Source organism: Cavia porcellus, unplaced genomic scaffold (genome assembly GCF_034190915.1).
Source record: "Cavia porcellus strain 051 isolate PalLab524CR breed Dunkin Hartley unplaced genomic scaffold, mCavPor4.1 scaffold_7, whole genome shotgun sequence".
Lineage (NCBI taxonomy): Eukaryota > Metazoa > Chordata > Mammalia > Rodentia > Caviidae > Cavia > Cavia porcellus.
Window position 1 is genome coordinate 39506262 of NW_026947490.1, and position 21653 is coordinate 39527914.

The window sequence follows — 21653 nt, forward strand, 5'->3', positions numbered from 1 at the left end:
AGCTGTGTTGATGTTGGAAGGTGTGGGAGAGGCGTGGCCGTTATTAAACAAGGCTATAACTGCAACTGGGGCAGAGTTCCCTGAGCATCTGGGAGGTTCTTGGTCTTGCGGAGGCCAGATGAAGGCTTCCATTGGGGCCCTCCCTGGTGTGGGATGGTGCAGGTCTTTCCTCCAGGCAGCTGGCATGGGGTCATCTCTCAGCCTCTGAGTGAGGCGTGGGTGCTGTCCCTAGCTAGGCCCCACTGTCCTGTCTCCTGGGTCTTCTTTGTTTTGTGCTCCGTGTGAACTGCATTTTTTTGTGTAACTTTGAAGCTACCTCAGAGCCTGGAGGTTGTTTGAGGTTGTTTCTTATTTCTAAGCAGATAACTGGGAGTCTCTGTTTATTTTAATTTTTCTACTAAAATTTCAGATTATCATGTTTAATTTTAAACATATTTTAATATGTTAAAATAGGAAAAATAATACAGTGAGCTCCACATATCAGCTTCAATAGAAGGAATGCAGTGGCCAAGCAGGTTTTATCTGTATTCAGCATCAGCCCCTGGATTATTTGGAAGAAAATCCCAGAAAATTATGTAAAGGAGATGTACGGTTTCATCTGTAAATATTTTTAGGGTTATATGTTTATTTGTTTGTTTGGTACTGGGAATTGACTCGGCACATTGTGCTTGCCAGGCAGGCACTTGTGCCACTGAGCTGTATCCCTGGCCTTATCCCTGATATTTTTAAATGATAAGGCTTCTAAAAACATACAACTATAATGCCATAACCATAACTGAAATAATTTCTCAGTAATTCTTCAATATTGTCAACTATCTGGTCATTTCAAATTTCCTAGATTATCTCCTAGCTTATTTTTGTTTAATAGTTGGTTTGTTCAAATAAGACCTAGAGGAGATTCACAATTAAAGAAATATAAAGGACTTTTAAGTCTATTTTATCACCATTTTCTTATGTTAAAATGAAGTTCACACTGTAAAATTTGATTAATCTTGACATGCTTCACAGACTTGTCAAGCTGTCGATATAGTCTGGCTGTAGTCTTGAGGTTGTATTTATTTTGGTGGTACCGAGGATTGAGACCAGGGGGTCTGCACTGAGCTACATCCCCAATCCTTTGTATTTTTTGTTTTGAGACAGGGTCTTGCAAAGTTACCAAGTTCCCCAGGAGGAACTTTTGATCCTTGTACCTCAGCCTTCTAGAGTGCTGGGGTTACAGATGAGCCACATACCCACCTAGGGGACCAGGGACGTAGCTCAGGGGCACAGCGCCTGCCTCCCAAGTGCAAGGTCCTGAGTTCAATTCTCAGTACCAAAAAAAAAACAACTTGCCAGCAACTTGCCAGGTGCCTGGCACCAGCATAATGCCCAACTAGGCTGGGTTTTTTTCTTTCTTTCTTTTTCCCTTTTAGATACAGCTTCCCCTTCCTTCTTTTTTCTTTCTTTTCTTGAAGTTCATTTAAGGAGAAACCAGGTCATTTATGCTGTAGTTTCTGGCTTTCTACCTTTTGCCAGTTGTAGCCCTATGATGGTGTTTGACATGGCCCCATGTTCCCGAAGTTGGTAATTAAGTCCAGTTCTTGATCTGACTCAGTTTTGATTTTTTTGAGGAGAGGGCAAGGCCACTTCACAAACCAACCTGTCTTCCCTCTCAGCAAGTGCTTGCTTTTATTTTGCTGTCAGGGATTGATGTGTCCCCCTACCTATCTAGCTGGGTGTGATGGCACATGCCTCTAATCCCAGCGCTCAGGAGGCTGAAGCAGGAGAAGCATGTGTTCAAGCCTGGCCTGGGCAACTTAGCAAGACCTTTTCTTAAAAAAAAATGTCCCCTACCTGATGACAGCATTTCTGAAGGCTTCAATGGAATAATGGTGTCCTGGGTTTTGCTTCCAGTCTCCCCAAGTGAGTAGCAGGTAGGGTAATAGTCAAGAAGGCATCTGGAATTTGAATCCTGCTCTAACACTTCCTGACTGTGGGACCCTAGACAAACCTTAACTCTTGAGCCTCATTTTTCTTGTCTACAAAATGGGGATAACATAGAAACTATACATTTATTGAAGTCATAACATATACACCATTCGGTACAATGCCTGGCATATCATGACACTCTGGAAATGGGAGCCTCAGCCCAAAATTACAGAGGCCTGTTTAGATGACATTGCTAAGGAAACCTCTCCTTACCTTTAAAGAATGTGGGACTACGGCAAACCATTTACAGTTGTTAAAGCTTGGTTGTAGGTATCTGTATTGTATTGTACTGTACTGTTTCTACTTTTTGGGATATTTTGAAGGGTAAGGTCCTTAACTGCCTGCCCTGGTTCCAGACTGCCCCTCCTGGGTGTGGCTGCTGTCCTCGAGGCCCAGCAGGGGCTGAGGACAGGTATCAGCAACCTTGCTTCACTTGGCACTTTTTGGCCTGCTCTAAGGGTAAAGTTAGAATCTGGAGTTCCAAAGTCTTTGAATCTGAGTTTTTATTGAAACTTAATGAATTAAATGTGTTTCTTTTATGTAGTATATGGTTGGACCTTGCTTCTGGATCCATTCTGCCAGCCTGTTTCTTTTCTTTTCTTATTTATTGTTTTTTTTTTTTTTTTTTTTTTTTTTATTGAGACAGGGTCTTGCCAAGTAGCTCAGGCTGGCCTTGAACTTTGCTTTCACTTCCTGAGTGCTGGGATTACAGGCATGTGTCACCACACCGGGCAAGTCTGGTTTTTTAGATTGATGAATTGAGATCGTTAACATTGACGGTAATAACTGATATGTATCAACTTACTCTTGTGATGTTATTTTCCTCTTGTTGGTTCCCTTTTTATCCCTTCTTTTTAATTGCTTGTCTTGGCTGGTGGATTCATGAAGTTTTAGTCCTTGTTATCTCTTTCTAGAATGTCCTTCAAACATTTTGGAATGCTGGTTTGATGTTCATGGATTTCTTTAGGTGTTCTTTGTCATGGAAGTTTCTAATTTCTCCATCAATTTTGAGAGATAGTTTTGTGGTGTACATCAATCTGGGTTGGAAGTTGTTTTCTTTTAGGGCTTGAAATACTTCGCTGCAAGCTCTTCTTGACTTGAAGGTTTGTGTTGAGAAATATGCTGTGATTCTGATAGGCTTTCCTCTAACAGCTTGTAATTTTCTATTCTTGAGTTGAATTTCTATTTACTGTTGTATGCCTTAGTGTGCAAGCTCAATGATTGTTTCAGAGGAAGGCCTGATCTCTGGAGGTTTTTTTTTTTTTTTTACACTCCACTATTTTCTATAGCATCTGCGCTCTCTCTCTCTCTCTCTCTTTCTCTCTCTCTCTCTCTCTTTTTCATACTGGGAATCAAACTTAGGACTTTGTGTGTGCCAGGCAGGTGCTTGTACTGCCAAGCTATATCCCAGCTCTGTAGCATCTCTTGAAACTTAGTACTTTTAGTACTTTCTAATACTTGGGTCAGTAAGTGTTAGCTTTGGAAGTGGTCCAAGGGTGGTTTATTTCTCTGCCTGAGCTCCTTAACTGACAGCCATGTTGGAGCAAACTTAGCCAGGACTGATTGCTGGTGGCTTTTATTCCTCTTCTTCTGCAGCCCCTCAATTCTTTAGAGGCATCAGTTAGATCGTCAGGATGTGTGCACTACTGTAAAAGCTTGGATTATAACAGGAGCAATACCAGCTGAGGGTCAGGTGAGATGCCCCCACTGGGCTGCACGTGCCCTGTGGCCTCACGTTACACTCCCACCAACCCCTCTGGCCACACACAGACACCGAGGAACGTGGATGGGTCATGTGCTCAGGGTCCTGGTCTGAAGGCATAGAACAGGAGTGGCACCCGGCTGTTCACCTGTTGGTCTCTCTGCCGGGCTGCTGTAGGAGTTAGGCTCTGTGGCTTTTCTGCTTGACCATCTTCCTTTTCAGAACACTTGAGTCAGAGATTTCTGTCCACACATAAGTTCCCAAGCTAACCTCAGGTCTGGCCAGGAAAGAGAGCCCCTTCCCACTGCTGCATTGTGCTGCTGAGGTGACATCTTATCAGTGTGGTGCCTATAGTCTGGGAGTTATGTTTTGTTTTTGAAATAGGGTCTCACTATGCAGTTCAGGCTGGCTTTGAACTCACTTTGTAGTGCAGGCTGGCTTTGAACTGATGGCAGTCCTCCTACCTCAGGCCTACCGAGTACTGGGATTACAGGTGTGTGGCCAGAGGAAGAGGGTGGCACTCTGAGACACATGGCTCACGAAGCAGCCTATGATGGGAAATCGCCTGCCTGGCCCTTGATGCACCCTTACAAACTTGCACGGCAGCCGGCTTCAGCATGAAGGGTTGAGCTTTCGGGTGTTGGGATCAGTGTGACTTTCCTCATTTCACATTCCATCCTCTCCATTCCACAGGTCCCTCTCTGCGCTAGCCTGTTGTGTCTTGGAGGTGGACTAAGGGGAGCAGAGGGCCCCTGGGTCAGTTGTGGGGAGGGACTCAGTGAGGGTGGTAAGAGCCCACTGTCTCTGAATCTAAAGATGGAAACTGACCTCTGCCCTCTGCACGCTCTCTCTCCTGGGAGAGAGGTGTCTGCTTCCATTACTAGCACAGCGAAGGAATTTAGCTAGCAGCAGCCATGGCCATTTCTACCTGCAGTCCTGCTGTGCTTCCAGCTGGGTGGCTTGGAGACCTCGTTGGTGCTGGAGCCATATGTGTCCCCTCTCTCCAGAGCTCTTCCTGTCCTTGTTTTTTCCAGATCTTAGTGCCCTGCAAAGGAAGCCTGTCCAGCAGTGTTCAATCTACCTGTCAGTTCGAGTCCTACATTTTGATACCCGTGGAAGGACATTTTCAGACCTTAAATGGAAAGGTAATTTCTTGGGGTCACTAGGTCAGTGTTGGGGGCAGGGGAGAGAGTCCTGTTTCTTGGCCTTTTACCTCCACTGAATTAAATGACAGTGTTGAGATATTCAGCAACTCTGTGGGAGGGCTGGAGGAAGGAGGGATGGAAATAACACCCCCCCCCCAGGGTAGCCTTGGAGGCCAGGCAGGGCTGGCTCTCTCCTCACCGCCCTCCTGCCCTCTGTGAGGTGTGTGTCTGCGTGAGAGCTTCCTTCCCTGCTCTGGAAAGCCCCTTGGTTTCTCAGCCAAAAATTAGACACCAGGGGCGAGTTTTTTTAAAACCGTTTTGTTTTGAAATTATTTCGAACCCACAGAAGGTTGAGTAAAGTACAGGGAACTCTAACCCTTTCTGCAGACTGGCCACCTGGATTTTGCCACACTTGACGTATCTCGCTGGCTGTCTGCATCTATTGTGAGTTTTCCTGAATCTGGCCAGAGTAAGCAGCAGTTGAGTGTGTTTCCTGAGAGGAGCCATTCTCTTCCCTAACTGTGGGACCTCTACCTTCACAGACCTGTGTGCTGGGTGGGTGTTCTCCAGCCCACAGACCTTAGACACACTGTGCTAATCATAATACCCTTTATACCAAAAAACACGAAGGAATGTCTTCTCCTCACATCTGGGATCAAGGAATGCATTTAGCTGTTAACATCCTTTTTACTTTCATTTGAAGCAGTTCCTCAGCATCTCTTTGTCTCTCTTGACACTGACATTTTTGTTTTGTTTTATAGACTTCCCCTCAGTGTGGGTTTGTCTGATGTTTCCTCATGATTAGATTACGGTCAAGCAGGCAGGCGTTTTTTGGTAGGGATGGTGTGGCAGGGGTGTTCTATCTTTCTGAGTATATCCTGTCAGGAGGCATGTTTGTCTCACTGTTGATAGTAGTTTGGATCATATGTTTTGTTTTGTTTTTTAATTTATTGAATGGAAGAAATAGAAGGTTCTAAGGTAGGTTCTGAGAAGGGGAAGTTCCACTCACAGTCAGGGTCGGCTTTGTTGGCCAACCTGCACACCGTCAGGGAAGCCAGGCCACACCACCCTTCTTTCTGGGGCTGGGCCATGGTGGTGTGACCCTGAGAGGCTTGTGGGTGCTGTGGTGGTGAGAGCAGGGATGGAGTCACCAGGCGGCCTGCGCAGGCTGATGCTGTTTTCGTGCAGAGCTGCTGGCCACAGCTCCCCACAGCTGCATTCACCTGTAGTTTAAGTGCTCTGGCAAACCCATGCTGGGTGAGGCGGCAGGGTCTGGTTGAATGCCATCCTTGGAGACAAGTTCAGAAGGGGCTCTGTGGTTGCCACCAGCTGCTGGTCCAGTAAGAGCTTTCTCATTCCAGGATGTGTCAATACAAGGAAACAGGATTAAACTAGGAGCTGGTTTTGCCTGTCTTCTCTCGGTGCCCATCCTCTTTGAAGAAACTTTCTACAATGAGAAAGAAGAAAGTTTCAGCATCTTGTGTATAGCCCATCCTTTGGAAAAGAGAGAAAGTGCAGGTATTTGGGGGAGAAAACCCTTTTCTCCTGATGTGGAGGAGTGTGTGTGTGTGCATATGCATGGGAACTTCTTCCTAGTGTAGCCTGTTAAAAAAATGAAAGGTCACAGAAAATGGTGAAGAGCCCCTCAGAAACCTATTTATTAGAATCCCCCCAGAAGCTAATGAGCATCCGCTCAACTCAGGGGTGTGGACTGGGGCTGCTGTGTGTGGTCGTGCAGGTTGGATATTGACACAGCTCCAGGAGGCACCGTCCTACTGTGCCTGTGTAAGTGTGTGATATGAGCGTCACTCCTCTCCTCAAGTGTGCAGAGCAATGACCCTGGCTTTGTCTGAGGGGCTCAGTTTTATTCCTCACCTAGGCTGGCCATTGGGCCTCTTTGAGATCTCACTATTTGTAAAGAATAATAATTCTTCCATTGCCCCAGGAAATTGAGACACCAAAATGTCAAATAAACTCTGAAGCTTGTATTGTTAGGAAACAGAGCTTCTTCACCTGAGCCCCACAACTCATTCCACAAAACCCCAGTAGTGTGGATTTTGTCCCAAGAGAAGGCCTTGAGAAGACCATGCTGTTTGGATCCAAGACTGTCCTATACTTGAGCTATTCTTGGGAAGTATCTTGAAATAAAGGAGCTTCCCTCCCCTCGTTGCCCCCTGCCACCCTCCTCACGGGCTGGGGTCTTAGATCCTGTGGGAGCAGGGCCAAGGATGTAACATTTCCCCTCTCGGGAGGCGGTGAAGGCCTCAACCGGCCTGACCCTCTGTGTCTTTTTCAGAAGAACCTTCAGCCCCCTCAGATCCCTTTTCCCTGAAAACCATCGAAGATGTGAGAGAATTTTTGGGAAGACACTCTGAGAAATTTGACAGGAGCATCACCTCTTTCCACCGAACATTCCGAGAATGTGAAAGGAAGAGCCTCCGTCACCACATAGTCAGTACCGAGTCTTGCTGCGTCTGGCATGCCGTTCAGAGCCTCCAGCCCCTCTCAGTTCATTCTCCAACTTTCCCAGGCACATCTCCACCATAGGAAGTTTTGTTTAAATGTTTCTAACTATAAAATAGTATAAGCCACAATGGAAAACTTGAATATCCTGAAAAGTCCAAAAAAAAAGTACCATTATCACCTACGTTAACCCCCTGAGAATTTTTTCCCTACTTTTAATGCATAATCACCTTTAAAAAGGTTGAAGAATCAGTCATGAATCATGATTTGATAAAGTTTGCATTGCCCCCTGACGCCTGCAGTTCAGTTTGTGGCGTGGTTGCCTTGCTCTGGGACAGGTTGCACATTCTGGTCATTGTGTCTCTGGCCGCCTCCGATGGTGAGAGTGATCTCTTTCTGCTCTGTGTTGCACAGGACTCGGTGAATGCCCTGTACACCAAATGCCTCCAGCAGCTTTTGAGAGATTCTCACCTGGTAAGCAGCAGGGCTTCCAAAAGAGGGACTGCAGTTTGCTCGCCTGGGAGTCCAGGCTCTTTAATCATACTCTTCTTGTCCTCTAGAAAGTGCTTGCAAAGCAGGAGGCCCAGATGACCCTGATGAAGCAGGCAGTAGAGGTAAGGAGGGAGAGGGACGCCACACCCTGTGGTTCTCCTCCTGGACACAGGTCTGAACTGGGTCCCTTCATTTCACAGATGTACGTCCACCACCATATCTATGATCTCATCTTTAAATATGTGGGGACCATGGAGGCAAGCGAGGTAGGTTCACAGTCAACACCATCAAGCAGGGTAAAAGCCTTATTCTGGTGCTTTTTACGAAGCTTGAAGTCTTGTTAAAATCTATCTTTAGGATGCCGCCTTTAACAAAATCACAAGAAGCCTTCAAGACCTCCAGCAGAAAGACATTGGTGTGAAACCTGAGTTCAGGTAAGGGTTTGCGCTGCCTCGGAGGTTGGGGCGCCATCTTCTCCTCAGAAGCTGGCCTCTCTCTCAGTGGCAGTGGTGGCCGCCACTTGACACCGTTACCCCTGAGGAGCTGAGGAGTGAAAAGGGCTGAAATTGATCAGACTCTGTTTTGTAGGTGTCCCTTCCTACAGCCAGCAAGGCAGATGGTTGGGAGCTAGAGGACACAGAATTTTATACACCTGGCCTCCAGATGGGCTCTGCTGGCACAAAGTCTCTCCTCAGCTGCCTCACTGAGGACACCCTGCCATAGAAGCACGCAGGGCTGTAAAAATGTGTACAGTGTTGATGTTTAGTCCCCCACCCTGTTGCGCTATTTTCCTCGTTTCTCTAGGGCTCAGGATTTTTATTTATTTCCAAACTTCTGGTGTAGCTCCATTCTGTTCTGCCAGTGACCTGAGTCAAATTACTTCTCGGTCTTTGTTGTCATTGCTTGTGGTTTGATGTATGAAAAATATAACCTGAGGTATATTATCAGAACGAGCAAAAAGGGTGCCCCCGCTAGGATCTGAAGTTGTCACATTTCCAAATTATTTTACAGCTTCAACATCCCTCGTGCAAAGAGAGAGCTAGCTCAGCTGAACAAATGCAGCTCGCCCCAGCAGAAGCTGCTCTGCTTGCGAAAGGTGGTTCAGCTTATTACACAGTCTCCCAGCCAGCGAGGTTGGTGCTTGGGGAAGGGCCTGGGAAGGCCTGGGCTCAAAAATGAGCCAGGCTGGTGAAGGGTACAGTGGGACTCACTCTTAGGCTATTCCTTCTTATTTTGTACTGTATATGTTTGAAATTGCCCAGTATAAAGAGTAAAATGGGAGGTTTTACTGGGGCTGTAACTCCGTGGTAGGGGGCTTGCCTAGCATGTGCAAGGCCCTGGGTTTGACACCCCCAACACTACAAAAATAAAAAAAACTAAAAAGAAAACAAAAGTAGAAGTAAAACAAAAGAAGCTAAGAAAAAAAATTAAAAAGAGGAGACAGGGCTAAGCATATAGATAGGGGATGGTCTCTAAGCACACTGAGTGACGCAAACAAAGCATCTGTGGTCCAGCTGCAGCAGCATCCGGGAAGGTGTGGATGGCTCTGCATCCATGCGTTTGAAGGCAGAGTCATAGGCTGGCTCTGCAAAGGCAGGAAGGAAATGGCAGCAGAGACTGGGAGAAGAGGCTGAGTGGCACGGATAGGAGGAGCGTTCTTCCCTTGGTCTCTGCACTCTGAGTTTGTTTGTTTATTGCAGTGCTGGGGATCACACGTAGGCCCTCATTCATGTTAGGCAAATGCTTTACCCCTGAGCCATAGCCCTGACTCCCGTATGGCTAGAATTTTAAATTATGAGTGGATTACTTACAAGTACAAAATGAAAAAGGTCAAGCAAGGGTACACAGGGACATGAGACTCTGCATGCAAAAAGCAGAGGTGACCTGAGGAAGAGAGGCTTTTGGGGTGGCTCTGGGCATATCTTCCTGTGTGTCTATTGTCACTGTCTCCCTGGGCTCTTTAACCTTTTAGAGGATGGTAAGACCTGATCCACTTGGAGTTACTGCCCTTGAGTCTGACAGCTGTTCAGGATGTTGTAAGGACACTTGTGCAATTTTGTTTCTTATCTTGCTAGAATGTGGTTTTGTGGGTTGGATGGCAAAAGGGAATTTGTACACTTGTCCTGATGACTTCAAATGCATGTTTTCCCCTTGCAGTGAACTTGGAGACCATGTGTACTGATGATCTTCTTTCAGTCCTGTTATATTTGCTGGTGAAAACAGAGATCCCTAATTGGTAACATTTTTTGGTTAATTTTTTTTTTCTTTGTACCAGGGTTCGAACTTACAACCTCGAGCTTGCCAGGCAGGGTCTTAGGCCACTGAACTAAATCCCCGGCCCTAAAATGTTTTTAAAAAGCACCACACACTCTATAGTTTCAGTGTAACTCAAGGATAGCCACTTCTATTTGTACATCATTTGAACAGGATATTTGCCCTCTCCTCTTTCCTCCAGAAGCACCTCCCCTTTACAGATGGGGAAACTGAGCCCCAGGGAGCTTATGTTTTGCACAGCTCACCATGCAGTAAGGCTGTGCCTAAACAGGAAGCTGACTGCAGTTCTTGCTTTCCATAGGAGCCCATAGTTCACTGTATAATAATCAGCTTTCTGAAAGCCAGGCTGCTTCAGGGAAACAGCAGGTAGTTTTCCTCATCCTAACTGCACATACTCTGCAGAGCTCACAGTGGAGACAGGTTGTATCTCCCTTACTAGACTTACTGTAGGTATTCGATCAGTTACCCAAACCAATGGCAATATTTTTCTTGTGTGGAAGTGTTAGCTGAGTATTCAATGGCAAAACTCTTTTCTGCTTTGTGGTAGGATGGCGAATTTGAGTTACATCAAGAACTTCAGATTCAGCAGCTCAGCGAAAGATGAACTGGGGTACTGCCTGACCTCAATTGAGGCTGCGATCGAATATATTCGGCAAGGAAGCCTTTCCATTAAGCCACCCGTAAGATCACACCTTTGCCCTCGCCTTTGCTGGCACCGTGGCACCTCTGAGAGTGGTCTGCACTGGTTGTAGAGGGGGGATTCTGACAGTGTCCAGAGAATGAGGCCTCAGCTGTCCAACGACAGTGATGCTTGACATCCACCCAAGAAACTGAACATTAAGCCCCTCATTGCTTGTGAAAGTTGATGAGTTATCATTGGGGTTCACATTGTGAGTATCCTGCCTCATTAACTCCTGTCATCTTCAAAAGCACAGATGTAGAAAAGGAAGCCAGGGATGATGAATTTGGATTTCTTGATGATGATAGGCAAGAAATGATTATTAATGCGTGCAGTTTTGGAACTCAGCGGCCTTATCATTGTTTTCTTGGTTGATTGGTGAACTTTGGCTATAAAGGAGGTACTTACATTTCTGTGTGAACTGTGGGACTCTTGGGCCTCATTTGCATTGCTGGCTGTCTTAGTCACTCTCCCCATCACTGGGACAAAGTACCTGACACCTGCAGGTAGGGAAAGAGCAGTCCATGGTTGTCTGGTTCCATGGCAGGAAGGCATAGTGGGAGAACCTGGACAGAGGACAGCTGCTCACCTCTAGGCACCGAGGACAGAGAGATGAGAGAGGAGCTGAGGAAGGAGATACATACACCAGTGCCCCGCCTCTTCCAAGCAGACCTCACCTCCTGACAGCAAGTCAGCTAAAGCCCCCATAATCCAATCACCTTGTGAAAGCCCTGCCTGTACCTGCAAAACCTTTGAGGGACATCTAGATATAAACCATGACACTGGCATATTCTGCTACATACCAACCAGTAAAAATCAATAGTCCTCAGAGACCTCTCAAAGTTGAAGTCATTAAAGTGAAGAGATTTCTGCGTTACAAATCACGTATAGTGAGAACTGACCATCATTTGATTCAGATTCTCTGCTGATGTTAATATTAAGTTAAAGTACCTGGAAACCAGATAGGTGCCTGCAGGTGACAGCAATTCCACCAAATTTATTCCTCACTAACATGTTGGTATATTTTCCAGACTTTTTCCTATCCATGCATGCTACCTACCTAAGTATATTGTATGCTATTTTCCCCTCAAAGAAGACCTTAATTTTTTTCTGATCAGAAAACCAATCCTAGCTTATAAATATGCAATACATAAAATTACAGTGAAGACATAAAAAAATTTCATAGACTTACCAGCTATTCACATTTTGGCATATGCCGTTTCTCTGTGCAGCTATAGGTACATTTTGAATCGGAAATTGAGATTATGCTCACTTGTTTGCATGTAATCTGATGTGTTACAGTTAGCAATGAAGAGTTAGTTTCTGCCCTTGTCTGGGGTATGATGTGATCCCTCACTCAGATGCTGGTGAGATTAAGGGCTGTCCTTGTCACTGCAGATGTGGCTAGCTGTGGCTCTTTTGAAGTTGTTCCCTTCTGCCTTATCTTGTTTCCATATTTAGGGGGAAATTACATTGTGGAATGCATGTGTGTGCCCATATGCCTCTGCTTGCACTCCTGTGTGCAGAATCAGAATTGCTGTTCACTCCTGTAGTTGTAAGGCGTTATTCCTTGGACTTGTTTTCTGTGAGGCTCTAGGAGCCTGTTCTCATCGCATCTGGAGTGGTTTGCCCTGATGGTCTTGCCTTGTGGTTCTTTCCCCTTTCTCTCCTGCTCTTCCATCATGTGGGGGAATCAGCCTGACACTGTATGATGGGGCCAGGAGCATCCTTTGTCTTCAGGAGAGAGCGGTCCACCACCTAAAGGTGCTCCTGTCCTTTTGCTGTCTCATGATGTGGCCATCCTATCTCTTCCTTTCTGTGGCACTTAGGAAAGTTAATGCCTGAAGGCCTCAGTCAGGTTGGAAGGAGGTAGCTGACCAGAACCAGGGAACTTCCTTCCCCTGCTTTTATTCTAGAAAGTGTTGCAAGTGGTCCCTCTTGTGCTGGTGGTAGTTTGAGTCCTGCATCTCTTTTTGACCTTTGGCAAATGTATTCGTCACTCTGAGACTCTGTCCATTTTCCCATTCCCGCTGAGGACAGTGCTGCATATTCCACCCAGTGATAGATTGCTGTGAGAATCAATCATGTTAGCAAAGGGTAACGTTTGAAGCATCAAGGTATTCTGGTGCCCCTGCTTGCTCTCCTGACATCCCTGTATCTGGGGTGTCTATATCTAGGCTCTCTCCTGTGTATTCTGTAAAGTCATCCCCAAACATGGTGTTTAGCTTCAGTGTGCAAGGGAAGGACAGAACCCAGAGCTCCTATCTTGTCTGGAGAATCTGCCTTGATCCTGCCTTCCTGGATGCGGGGTGGTCATTCTCATGGAGGTTGGACCAAGGATGCATCATCCTCCTGACCTGCCTGGGATCTGTCCCCTGTTGTGGAATGAGTCAGCCCTGAGAGATGCTCTCCACCTGAGCGTGGCCTGTTATTGACAAAGCAGGCACTGTGGCTTCCTTGTCTTTTGTGACACTGACATTGGGGTTCTGTCTGTACTGATTGCCTCCGCCTTAGCTGCTGACTCCCTTCTCATAGGTAGTGAAGTTCCTTGTAGGAAATATGTGAAGTCAGTGCCATGTCATGGTGCTGCTTCCTGGGAGAAGAGCTCCCATGTATCTCCCCACAAGCAAGGTTTCTGAAAAATAGCCAGGGCTAAATATTAGTAAATTAAGTAAAGTTTTGCTTTCAACTCTTCATGAAATACGGTTTCACAGAAACTTTCTCCCAAAGATATAACCACACTTGAGATGACCATAAACATTCTTTTTTTTTCACAATCTTCCTGCCTCAGTTTCCTGAGCGCTGGGATTGTTGGTATGCCCCACTGTGCTGCGCCTGACCACACACATTCACAAATGAAGACTTTAGTTTTCTGAGAACAAATATTGCTGAAATGGCTCCAGTTTTACCTTTGTCTATCAGAAAACTAAGGGAAAAACCTTGAAACAATTTGTACTATTCCTTGGTTCAGTTTTCTTGCTTGCTTGCTTTCTGTTTCTCTTTTTTCCCCTTTCTTTCTTGTTTTTTTTTCTTTCTTTCTGTCTGTCTTTCTTTCTCTCTCTTTATTTCCTCCCTCTCTCCTTTCCCCTTTTTTGCCCTCCTTCTTTCTTTTGAGAAGGGTCTTGCTATGTAGTCCAGGCTAGTCTTGAACTGCTGTGTAGCCCAGGCTGGCCTCAACTTCATGTCCTCCTGCCTCAGCCTCGCAAGTTCTGGGATTACAGGTTTGCACTTCCGTCCTCAGTGCCTGCTCCAGTTCTGCATACTTCCATTTTTCCTCACTGGCTTGAGTGTCCGATAAATATTATTTAGCTGTTCTCCAAATAAGCCTCTGCTGATGGATCGGTCACTCCCTTCTACTGGTCACAGTCCCAGAAGACCTACTTTCTTCATCACTGCCCTTCAGACAGCTTCCCTGAATTGAGGAAGGAGGCCAGGATTGACCTGAGCTGCATGCCTTTGATGTTTCTCCAGCCCTAAGCTGCTCAGCTGTGAGTCACTGTGCAAAGTAGATTGTGTGAGCTTTAAATAGCACCTAGCAGCTGGGGGCCGAAATGCCTCATTCCCAAGGTGCTGGTGTTTGTCTGTCAGGATAACCTTCCTTGGAGGTTGGTAAGGGGGACCCTGCTTGTGACAGTCAGAGCCCCAAGCCTCAGTTCACAGTCCCAGGCCAAAAGTCAGAGCCGCCTCCAACTGCAGCCCCAGTCGGGGCACTGGGCTGAGCCTTGGTCTCTGTCATCTCCTCTCCCTGTGACCTGTACTGTCTAGGCTTCTGGGCATGGTCTGGTCTTCCCCACACCTCACCATCCTCTGAATTATCTTGCTAGAAGTGATTTCATAAAGGAAGGACAATTTTTTATATTTATATATCCAAGTGGACAATACCTATAGTATGAGGATCTGGATTTATTATTAACTGGGGCAGGTCCTTGAAACCTGAAAAGTGGCTGGAGATGAGAGGATCTGTCTGTGTCAGGAATCCTTCCTAGTATCTTCCTGGACTTTGATCCCATGAGTGTGGCATCTCTTCATAAGTAGTTCACAAAGCAGAACCCCTTCTGTTGGCTTGCACGTGGAAGAGGTAGAGACCACCCTGTCTGATGCCTTCCTGTCTAGACCTCTGGTAACCATGGCAGGGATGGGTAAGAGGGGAGGAGGCCAGGGTAATTCAGTTGTCCATCTGGCGGTGTGTGTGTGACATTCCACAGGCAGAGATAGCACATTCCACACTACATAGCCAGTGCCTCCCGGTCCCAAGCAGGCAGCCATGGTCAGAATCTCCACGTCCAGCTGAGCTTGCTCTCTGCCTCAGTGAGCAGATCCAGGCATGGGAGAAGTGGCCCTGATCCTGCTCCTTGATAAATGGTAGGAATTACAGCTGGGCCGTCCATGTGGCTGGGTCCATGGGATAAGACAGATTGTTTGCTTTTGCCTGCAGGAGTCGGAGGGCTTTGATGACAGACTGTTTCTTAAGCAGCGGATGAGCCTACTGTCTCAGATGACCTCAACTCCCATTGACTGCCTATTTAAGGTAAGATACTGAGATGTCTTTGTAGACAGGCATGCCTGGGTCTTCCACCTTGGTCCTGGACTGCTCAGCAGTGCCTCCCCTGGTAGCTGCTGCAGTTACGACCTCTCCTGGCTGTGGGAGCTGTGCTCACATATGCATAGGTGCGCATGCCCTGGACTGGTGCAGCGTCTGATTCCTTGGTGCTTTGATCATTGGCACATGGAGGCAGCTCCCTGCTCAGATCATGGGGGGCTAGGGGAGACGGGGCCTTCTGGGCAGTCTGCTGATGCTCCCAGAGAGTGCATCCAGCAGTCTCAGGCCTGAGCCCTTGGTTGGTTTGTCAGTGAGGCCTCTTGTTCATTGTACCTGTTATCTTTCCCTAAACGGAGGCCATATTCAAACATAAGAGGAACAAGACTCTTCCTAGTGAGGAATTAAAAGCCACACTGAGGTTCAGAGATCTAGTGTGTGCCTCTTTGGATTGCTTTGGAATTTTATAATTTTTTAATTAGGGAAAACTTCTAACATTTATAGAAATAAAGGGAGTAGTATAATAATAAACAAGTTGCCATGTAGCCATCACCCAGTCTTATTTCAGCTCCACCCCACCCAGTCTCCCCGTCTGCCCAGATAATCTTGAAAGAAATCCAAGAGAGCAAAAGGTTTTCAAAATATCCACACCTCCAGCAACAAATGACTCTCTAACATTGATAGAGTTCGTGGTCTTGCCTTATAGCACATCGCATCAGGTAACCAGAAGGAAGTGGAAAGACTTCTGAGCCAAGAAGATGAAGACAAAGATGCCGTCCAAAAGATGTGCCACCCACTGTGCTTCTGTGACGACTGTGAAAAACTGGTCTCTGGGTAAGAGGGACTGTGTTGTGGGGAGAAGATGTGGGTCCTGGTGGACCTTCCCCCTTACCTTCCATTCACTTATGAGAGGGGCCTTTTTCTCACCGCACCTCCGCTGCCTCTGCTGTCACCTCTGACATTGCTCCTTGGGAGAACCAGGTAGAATAGAGACTGTAAAGATATCTGCATGCCACTGGGCTGGTGTTGGAGCTGCCTCTGCCTCACCTTCAAAGGTGCTTTCTAGTGGGGAAATGTCAGTTTTTTCCACTAACATTTTTGGTCTCCACAGGCTATTTTGCCAGGTTCTGAGATGTAATGGGCTGGAGGGGGAGGGATACAAGAGCTTCGGGCTCAGTTTCTCTCCTACAGGAGTCTGACCGAGGGCAGGATGGTCCCTGGGACAGCGCCCAAGAGATATCCTGTGGTCTGTCTTCTGGTTCCAGAGTGCTGGCGTGATGGCCTGGTCAGAGAGAGGCTTTACCATGCCATCCCAAGTGATGTTGCTTTTCTGTGTCTTCTCCATCCTAGGAGGTTGAATGATCCATCCATTGTCACTCCGTTCTCTAGAGATGACAGGGGGCATACGCCTCTGCATGTGGCTGCTCTCTGTGGTACGTGGCCTTAGTCTGGCTCCTGTGGCAAAGGGATGGCACCAAGCAAGGTGACCCAGTGCAGGCCTCGCTGACGGGGTAGTAGTACAGGGTGCTGCCTGGTGCACCTCCAGGGCTGGCAAGGGCAGAACAGTGAATGTCCCTTGGACCCTGATAGCCATCATGTGGCTTCTTGGGTCACCAAAGTATGTCCATGTGGTTCTCACCCAGCAGAGACTGCCTGACATGGCCATGGGGCTGGAGGCCAAGGAGAAGGGACTAGAATCCCAGCTGTGACAATAGACTCAGAATGATCAATTTGGGATTCTTCTAACTCTGCCTTTAAAACGTAAAAGAAGTATGGTACTGTACATCTATCCCAGCAACTCAGGAGGCTGAGGCAGGAGGATCGTAAATTCAAAGCCAGCCTAGGCAAAATAATGAGCTCCCATCCCCCATTCTCCTAAAAATGAGGGTATTTGGGGGTGTTTTTTTGTTGTTTTTAGTCAGGGTCTCATCAGACAGGCCTTAAACACACTCATAGTCCATACCAGCCTCAGACTCTTGACTGCTGGGGTTATAGGTGCATGCCATCATGTGTGGTTTAAAATATTTTTACAGTACACATTTGTAGTAGGAAACCCAAACTCCTCCAATGTCACTGACCATCCTCTGATCTCTGAGAGAATTTTAATTTCTGAACCTCTGGAATTTGTGTATTCTTTTGTGTATGTGTGCATAAAAATCTGTGTTGCAAGGCTTATTGCTCATTTGGCAATGTATCAGAGCATTTCTCCTTGTTGATATTTTAATGGCTGCATAGTATTCCACCCTATCAACTGATGAACCATGGCATGTTCCGTGGCTTTCCCATTAATTTTGATCACTGAAAGATGGATGTGGGCTGGGTCCCGCCTCTTAAGTCTGCAGAGCCTGACTTGACATTTGCTCTGGCTCCTCCCCAGCAGAAAACAGACATTTTGGCATGTCTGCTGCCAGGGCATAAGATGGGAGAGGTGCTCTGTGGCTTCACATCAGGTGTGGGCAGCTCTTCTTCCTTCTTCACTCTGCAGGGCAGGCATCCCTCATTGACCTCCTGGTATCCAAGGGTGCCGTGGTGAATGCCACAGACTATCACGGCTCCACTCCGCTCCACCTGGCGTGTCAGAGGGGATACCAGAGTGTGACGGTGAGTGGGGACCTCGGGGCTCGGGAGCTGGGGGCTTACCCGTGTGCAGTGGCTTCTCTGCTGCACCTCCTCTGGCCACACAGGCAGTGCAGTGGAGGTGGGAGTTGGAGGCACCTGTCTGGGTCCATGGAACAAAGCCGCAGGTCAGGATGTGAAACTTGTGATCATCCTGGGGAAGAGAGGGTGAGACTGGAGGTGTTTTTCTTTAATCTCTGAACTTTTTGTCAGGGTTAGGGCAGTGGCATGTGGCACAGGTTAATGCTTGGAAGAGTATTGGGTTTAAGTTTTATTTTAGGTTTTGGAATATTGGCACATACATCATAATGAGATATTTTGGGGAATGGAGCCTAAGTACAAACACAAAATTCACTTATGTTTCCTTTAAAAACATTATTTGTATTCACAATATATGACACTTAGGTTTGTTCCAGGGAATTGGCACATATATAATGTATCTTGACCATTTTGATCCACCTTTTCCCCTTCTTTTGCTCCTCCCTCATTTACGTTTGTTTGTTTGCTTGTAGTCCTGGGGTTTGAACCCAGGGCATTTATACTGTGCTACATCATCAGCCCTTTTTTATATTTGATTTTGAGACACAGTCTAAGTTACGTAGCTGGTCTCGAACTTGTGGTCCTCCTGCCTCAGCCTGCCAGAGTAATTACAGGTGTGTCCAGGCTTCATTTATGTCTCTTAAATACCTTATATACCTACCAGAAGGCAATCTTGTATAACATTTTAAGTGCATCTGTATTTTGACTTCTACCCACCACACGAGGTCAGGCATAGAATTTCCCATTTGTGCCGGTGTGTTGGTACTCAGAAATCTCAGATTTTGGGAACTGGGGCTGTAGCTTAGTGACAGAGCACTTGCCGAGCATGCACAACGCCCTGGGTTCCATTGTCCCAGCACCTCTCCTCCCTGTAAAAGAAGTTTCAGATTGTGGAGCATCCTGGTTTGGGATTTTGGATTAGGAATGCCCAATCCATACAAATAAATAGAATTTAAGACAGGAACCATGACCTCCACCCATGAGAGTAACACAAGACCGTATTTCCGGTGCCCTGCTGGGCTCACCTGTTGTCTTCTCTCCTCTGCCAGCTGCTGCTGCTGCACTACAAGGCCAGTGCTGAGGTGCAGGACAACAATGGTAACACCCCGCTGCACCTGGCCTGCACCTACGGGCACGAAGATGTAAGTGGCACCTGCCGTTATGGGAGCGGCTGTTTTCACCCTCGTCACTCCTGGAGAAATGTGAACTTCCAGCTAGTTTAGTGTTGGATTTTGTGTTGATAATGATTGGAACATGGAGTGTGTAATATTTTTAATTAAAAAAATTTAATGTATTACAGATGTTTTATTGAGGTAACAGAAACTAAAACTTAATTGCCCATTATCTTATCCTAAAATTAAATCATTTTCACTCATTTCCACTACCATCTGCTTCTTAATTTGGTGCATATTCAAATTTTCCATTTTACTAGTAATATCTAGGAATTTTATAGTTTCCATTTCAGCTTACCATTTTACTATGCTTGTGTTATTTTTTGCTATTTACTCTCCTCTTCCTCCCCCCCCCCCGCTTTTTTCTCCCCAAATATATGAAAATAGATAAATGCACATGTAAAGTTCAGTCTGGGTTTGGGGTTAATGTACAAAAATGAGATCATATCCTGTGCATTTTTAGGCTTTTCCACCTTAATACCATGTCATCAGAATCCCTGGGTCGGTCAGCATAGATCTCACCTGGATAGCACAGCGATCCATGTGTACTGTGTGAGGTTTTTCAAGCCCACAAACAGGTTCAGCGACTGCGAGGAACACTCACAATATAGTCGTGCGAATTACAGCTGTGTTTATTATAGCAAAAGGACATAGCAAAACCCTCCAAGGGAAAAAGCACAGGAATGAAGTCTGGAGGAACCAGAGCAGAGCTGTAAACAGCCCTCTCTCTGGGGAGTCACACAAGATGTGCTTTATTCCTGCAGCGGTGACACACACCAAGTATCATCTACTAGGGAAGCTTGTTAGGGACTTGGTGCCCAAGACTTTTATTCACACCCGGTCCTCTGAGTATCCTCTGTCTGGTCCAGAATTCCATGCTCCTGGGGGAAGCATAAACTGCTTTGCTGTTCAAAATAGTGCAGGCCACTTGAGCCTGCACCTTATGAGTTCAGGAACCATGAATCTCTCCCTGCATCTAGGACCTGAGGAACACTGCAGGCTGAGGGACAGTCTCGTGGGCAGGCCTTTAAATAAGGAGAGCAGTCTCAGGCCTGCCATGGTGACTCAGGTCTCTACATGGAGACCTCACAGTTTCAGGCAGCTATTTCTCACTGATTGGCAGTTCTGTTCTTTTGAAAACAGTATGGTGTCCTGCCCAGATGACATGGATCCTGTGGCTTTACTTTGTTTTGGTGCATAGGGCCTCTGCTGAAGTGGGACATGGATTGAGGCTGTGGGGATGTGGATGCCACCCGAGGCTTGGTGTGTTACTAAAAAAGTGCCACCTTCCCATTTCCTCGCAGTGTGTGAAGGCTTTGGTCTACTATGATGTGCAGTCCTGCAGACTAGATATCGGCAATGACAAAGGGGACACGCCTCTTCACATCGCTGCGCGCTGGGGTTATCAAGGCATCATAGAGACACTGCTGCAGAACGGGGCACCCACAGAGATCCAGAACAGGCTGAAAGAGACGGCGCTCAAGTGTGCATTGAACCCAAAGGTAGCTCTTTTCATGTCCGTGCAGCATGTGACTGTAAACAATCAGTGTCCAGAGACTGGCTTCAAAGGGCAAATGTGCCTACGGGTGTGACTTGGCCTGCACCCTCTCTGCTACATTTGGAACATTGTTGTTAATGAGTTTTACTTATTTAGATTATTTTCAATTTTACTAGTGGTTTTTCTCATTGTCGTGCTAAGCGCTGGTCTGGCTGAGCTGGCCCAGTATGTGAATGCTGTGGACTTCTTCCCAGCAGGAGACTAGGTGACAGTGGTACTCAGGGTGACAGAAGCAGAGACAAGGGAAGGGGTATAAGAGCAGGACATGCCCTAGTCTGTTTGCTATCACTTCAGTTTCTAGAAGCTTTTTTTTTTGAGACAGGATCTCACTATGTAGTTCAGGCTGGCCTTGAATTCACTATGTAGCCCATGCTGGTCTCAAACTTGCTGTGATCCTCCTGCCTCAGCCTCCCAAGTGCTGGGATTTCAGACATGTACCACCATGTCTTGCTAGAAGCTTTATTTTCATTTGGCTAGTGTTGAACATCATTGGGAATAGTTTCTTCCATCAGTGATTTATAGTGAACTTGCACACCTTTTTCTGTTAGTGATTTCTAGAAACATGTTTTGGCAACTTGGCATGGAAGTGGCCATTGCTTATTAGCGGGTGGAGAAGAAAGCAACTCATGGGGGCCAGTTCCTTACCTCTGACACCCCAATGCCACCCTTCTGGAAGGAGCACCCTGGGAGAAATGGGTTGGTGATTTTCCAGTGGAAGCCATTGCTACTGTTTCCCCTAGGTATCTGTGGCTCATATAAGTGATTCTGTTTTAGAACTAGGCTCCAATTGTCCCCCTGCACATGGGTCCAACTTTCTGCCTTTTGATGTTTTACTAGCTTGCTCTGATTATTTCCAATTCAGGGAGTTTCTTTATCTTATTCACATCTTATTCTGGGAGTAGCACAGTTTTCATCTATTTTTAAACCACTTTATTGAGGTTGGCATAGAAAAAGCTGTGCATATTCCAGAGAGACAACTTGATGGATCTGAAGTTAGGTACAGCCACG

The 21653-nt window shown here is 46.5% G+C and overlaps 1 protein-coding gene across 8 annotated transcripts in view; it reads left to right on the forward strand.

The window, feature by feature from the left end:
• Ankrd27 (ankyrin repeat domain 27) overlaps positions 1-21653 on the forward strand; it is a 50450-nt gene that overhangs the window by 13434 nt on the left and 15363 nt on the right. For all 8 annotated transcript variants that reach the window (XR_002790397.2, XM_063253396.1, XM_023563699.2 and 5 more), the window contains 16 exons: positions 4705-4815; positions 6177-6333; positions 7112-7266; positions 7693-7752; positions 7839-7892; positions 7971-8036; positions 8128-8204; positions 8782-8903; positions 9928-10006; positions 10592-10724; positions 15159-15251; positions 15967-16094; positions 16611-16693; positions 17746-17861; positions 18965-19057; positions 20392-20589. Coding sequence is in view for 7 of the 8 variants with exons in the window: in XM_063253396.1 (XP_063109466.1) it covers positions 4705-4815; positions 6177-6333; positions 7112-7266; positions 7693-7752; positions 7839-7892; positions 7971-8036; positions 8128-8204; positions 8782-8903; positions 9928-10006; positions 10592-10724; positions 15159-15251; positions 15967-16094; positions 16611-16693; positions 17746-17861; positions 18965-19057; positions 20392-20589 (1725 nt within the window). In the remaining variant the exon portion in view is untranslated. The remainder of the gene's footprint in view (positions 1-4704; positions 4816-6176; positions 6334-7111; positions 7267-7692; positions 7753-7838; positions 7893-7970; positions 8037-8127; positions 8205-8781; positions 8904-9927; positions 10007-10591; positions 10725-15158; positions 15252-15966; positions 16095-16610; positions 16694-17745; positions 17862-18964; positions 19058-20391; positions 20590-21653) is intronic.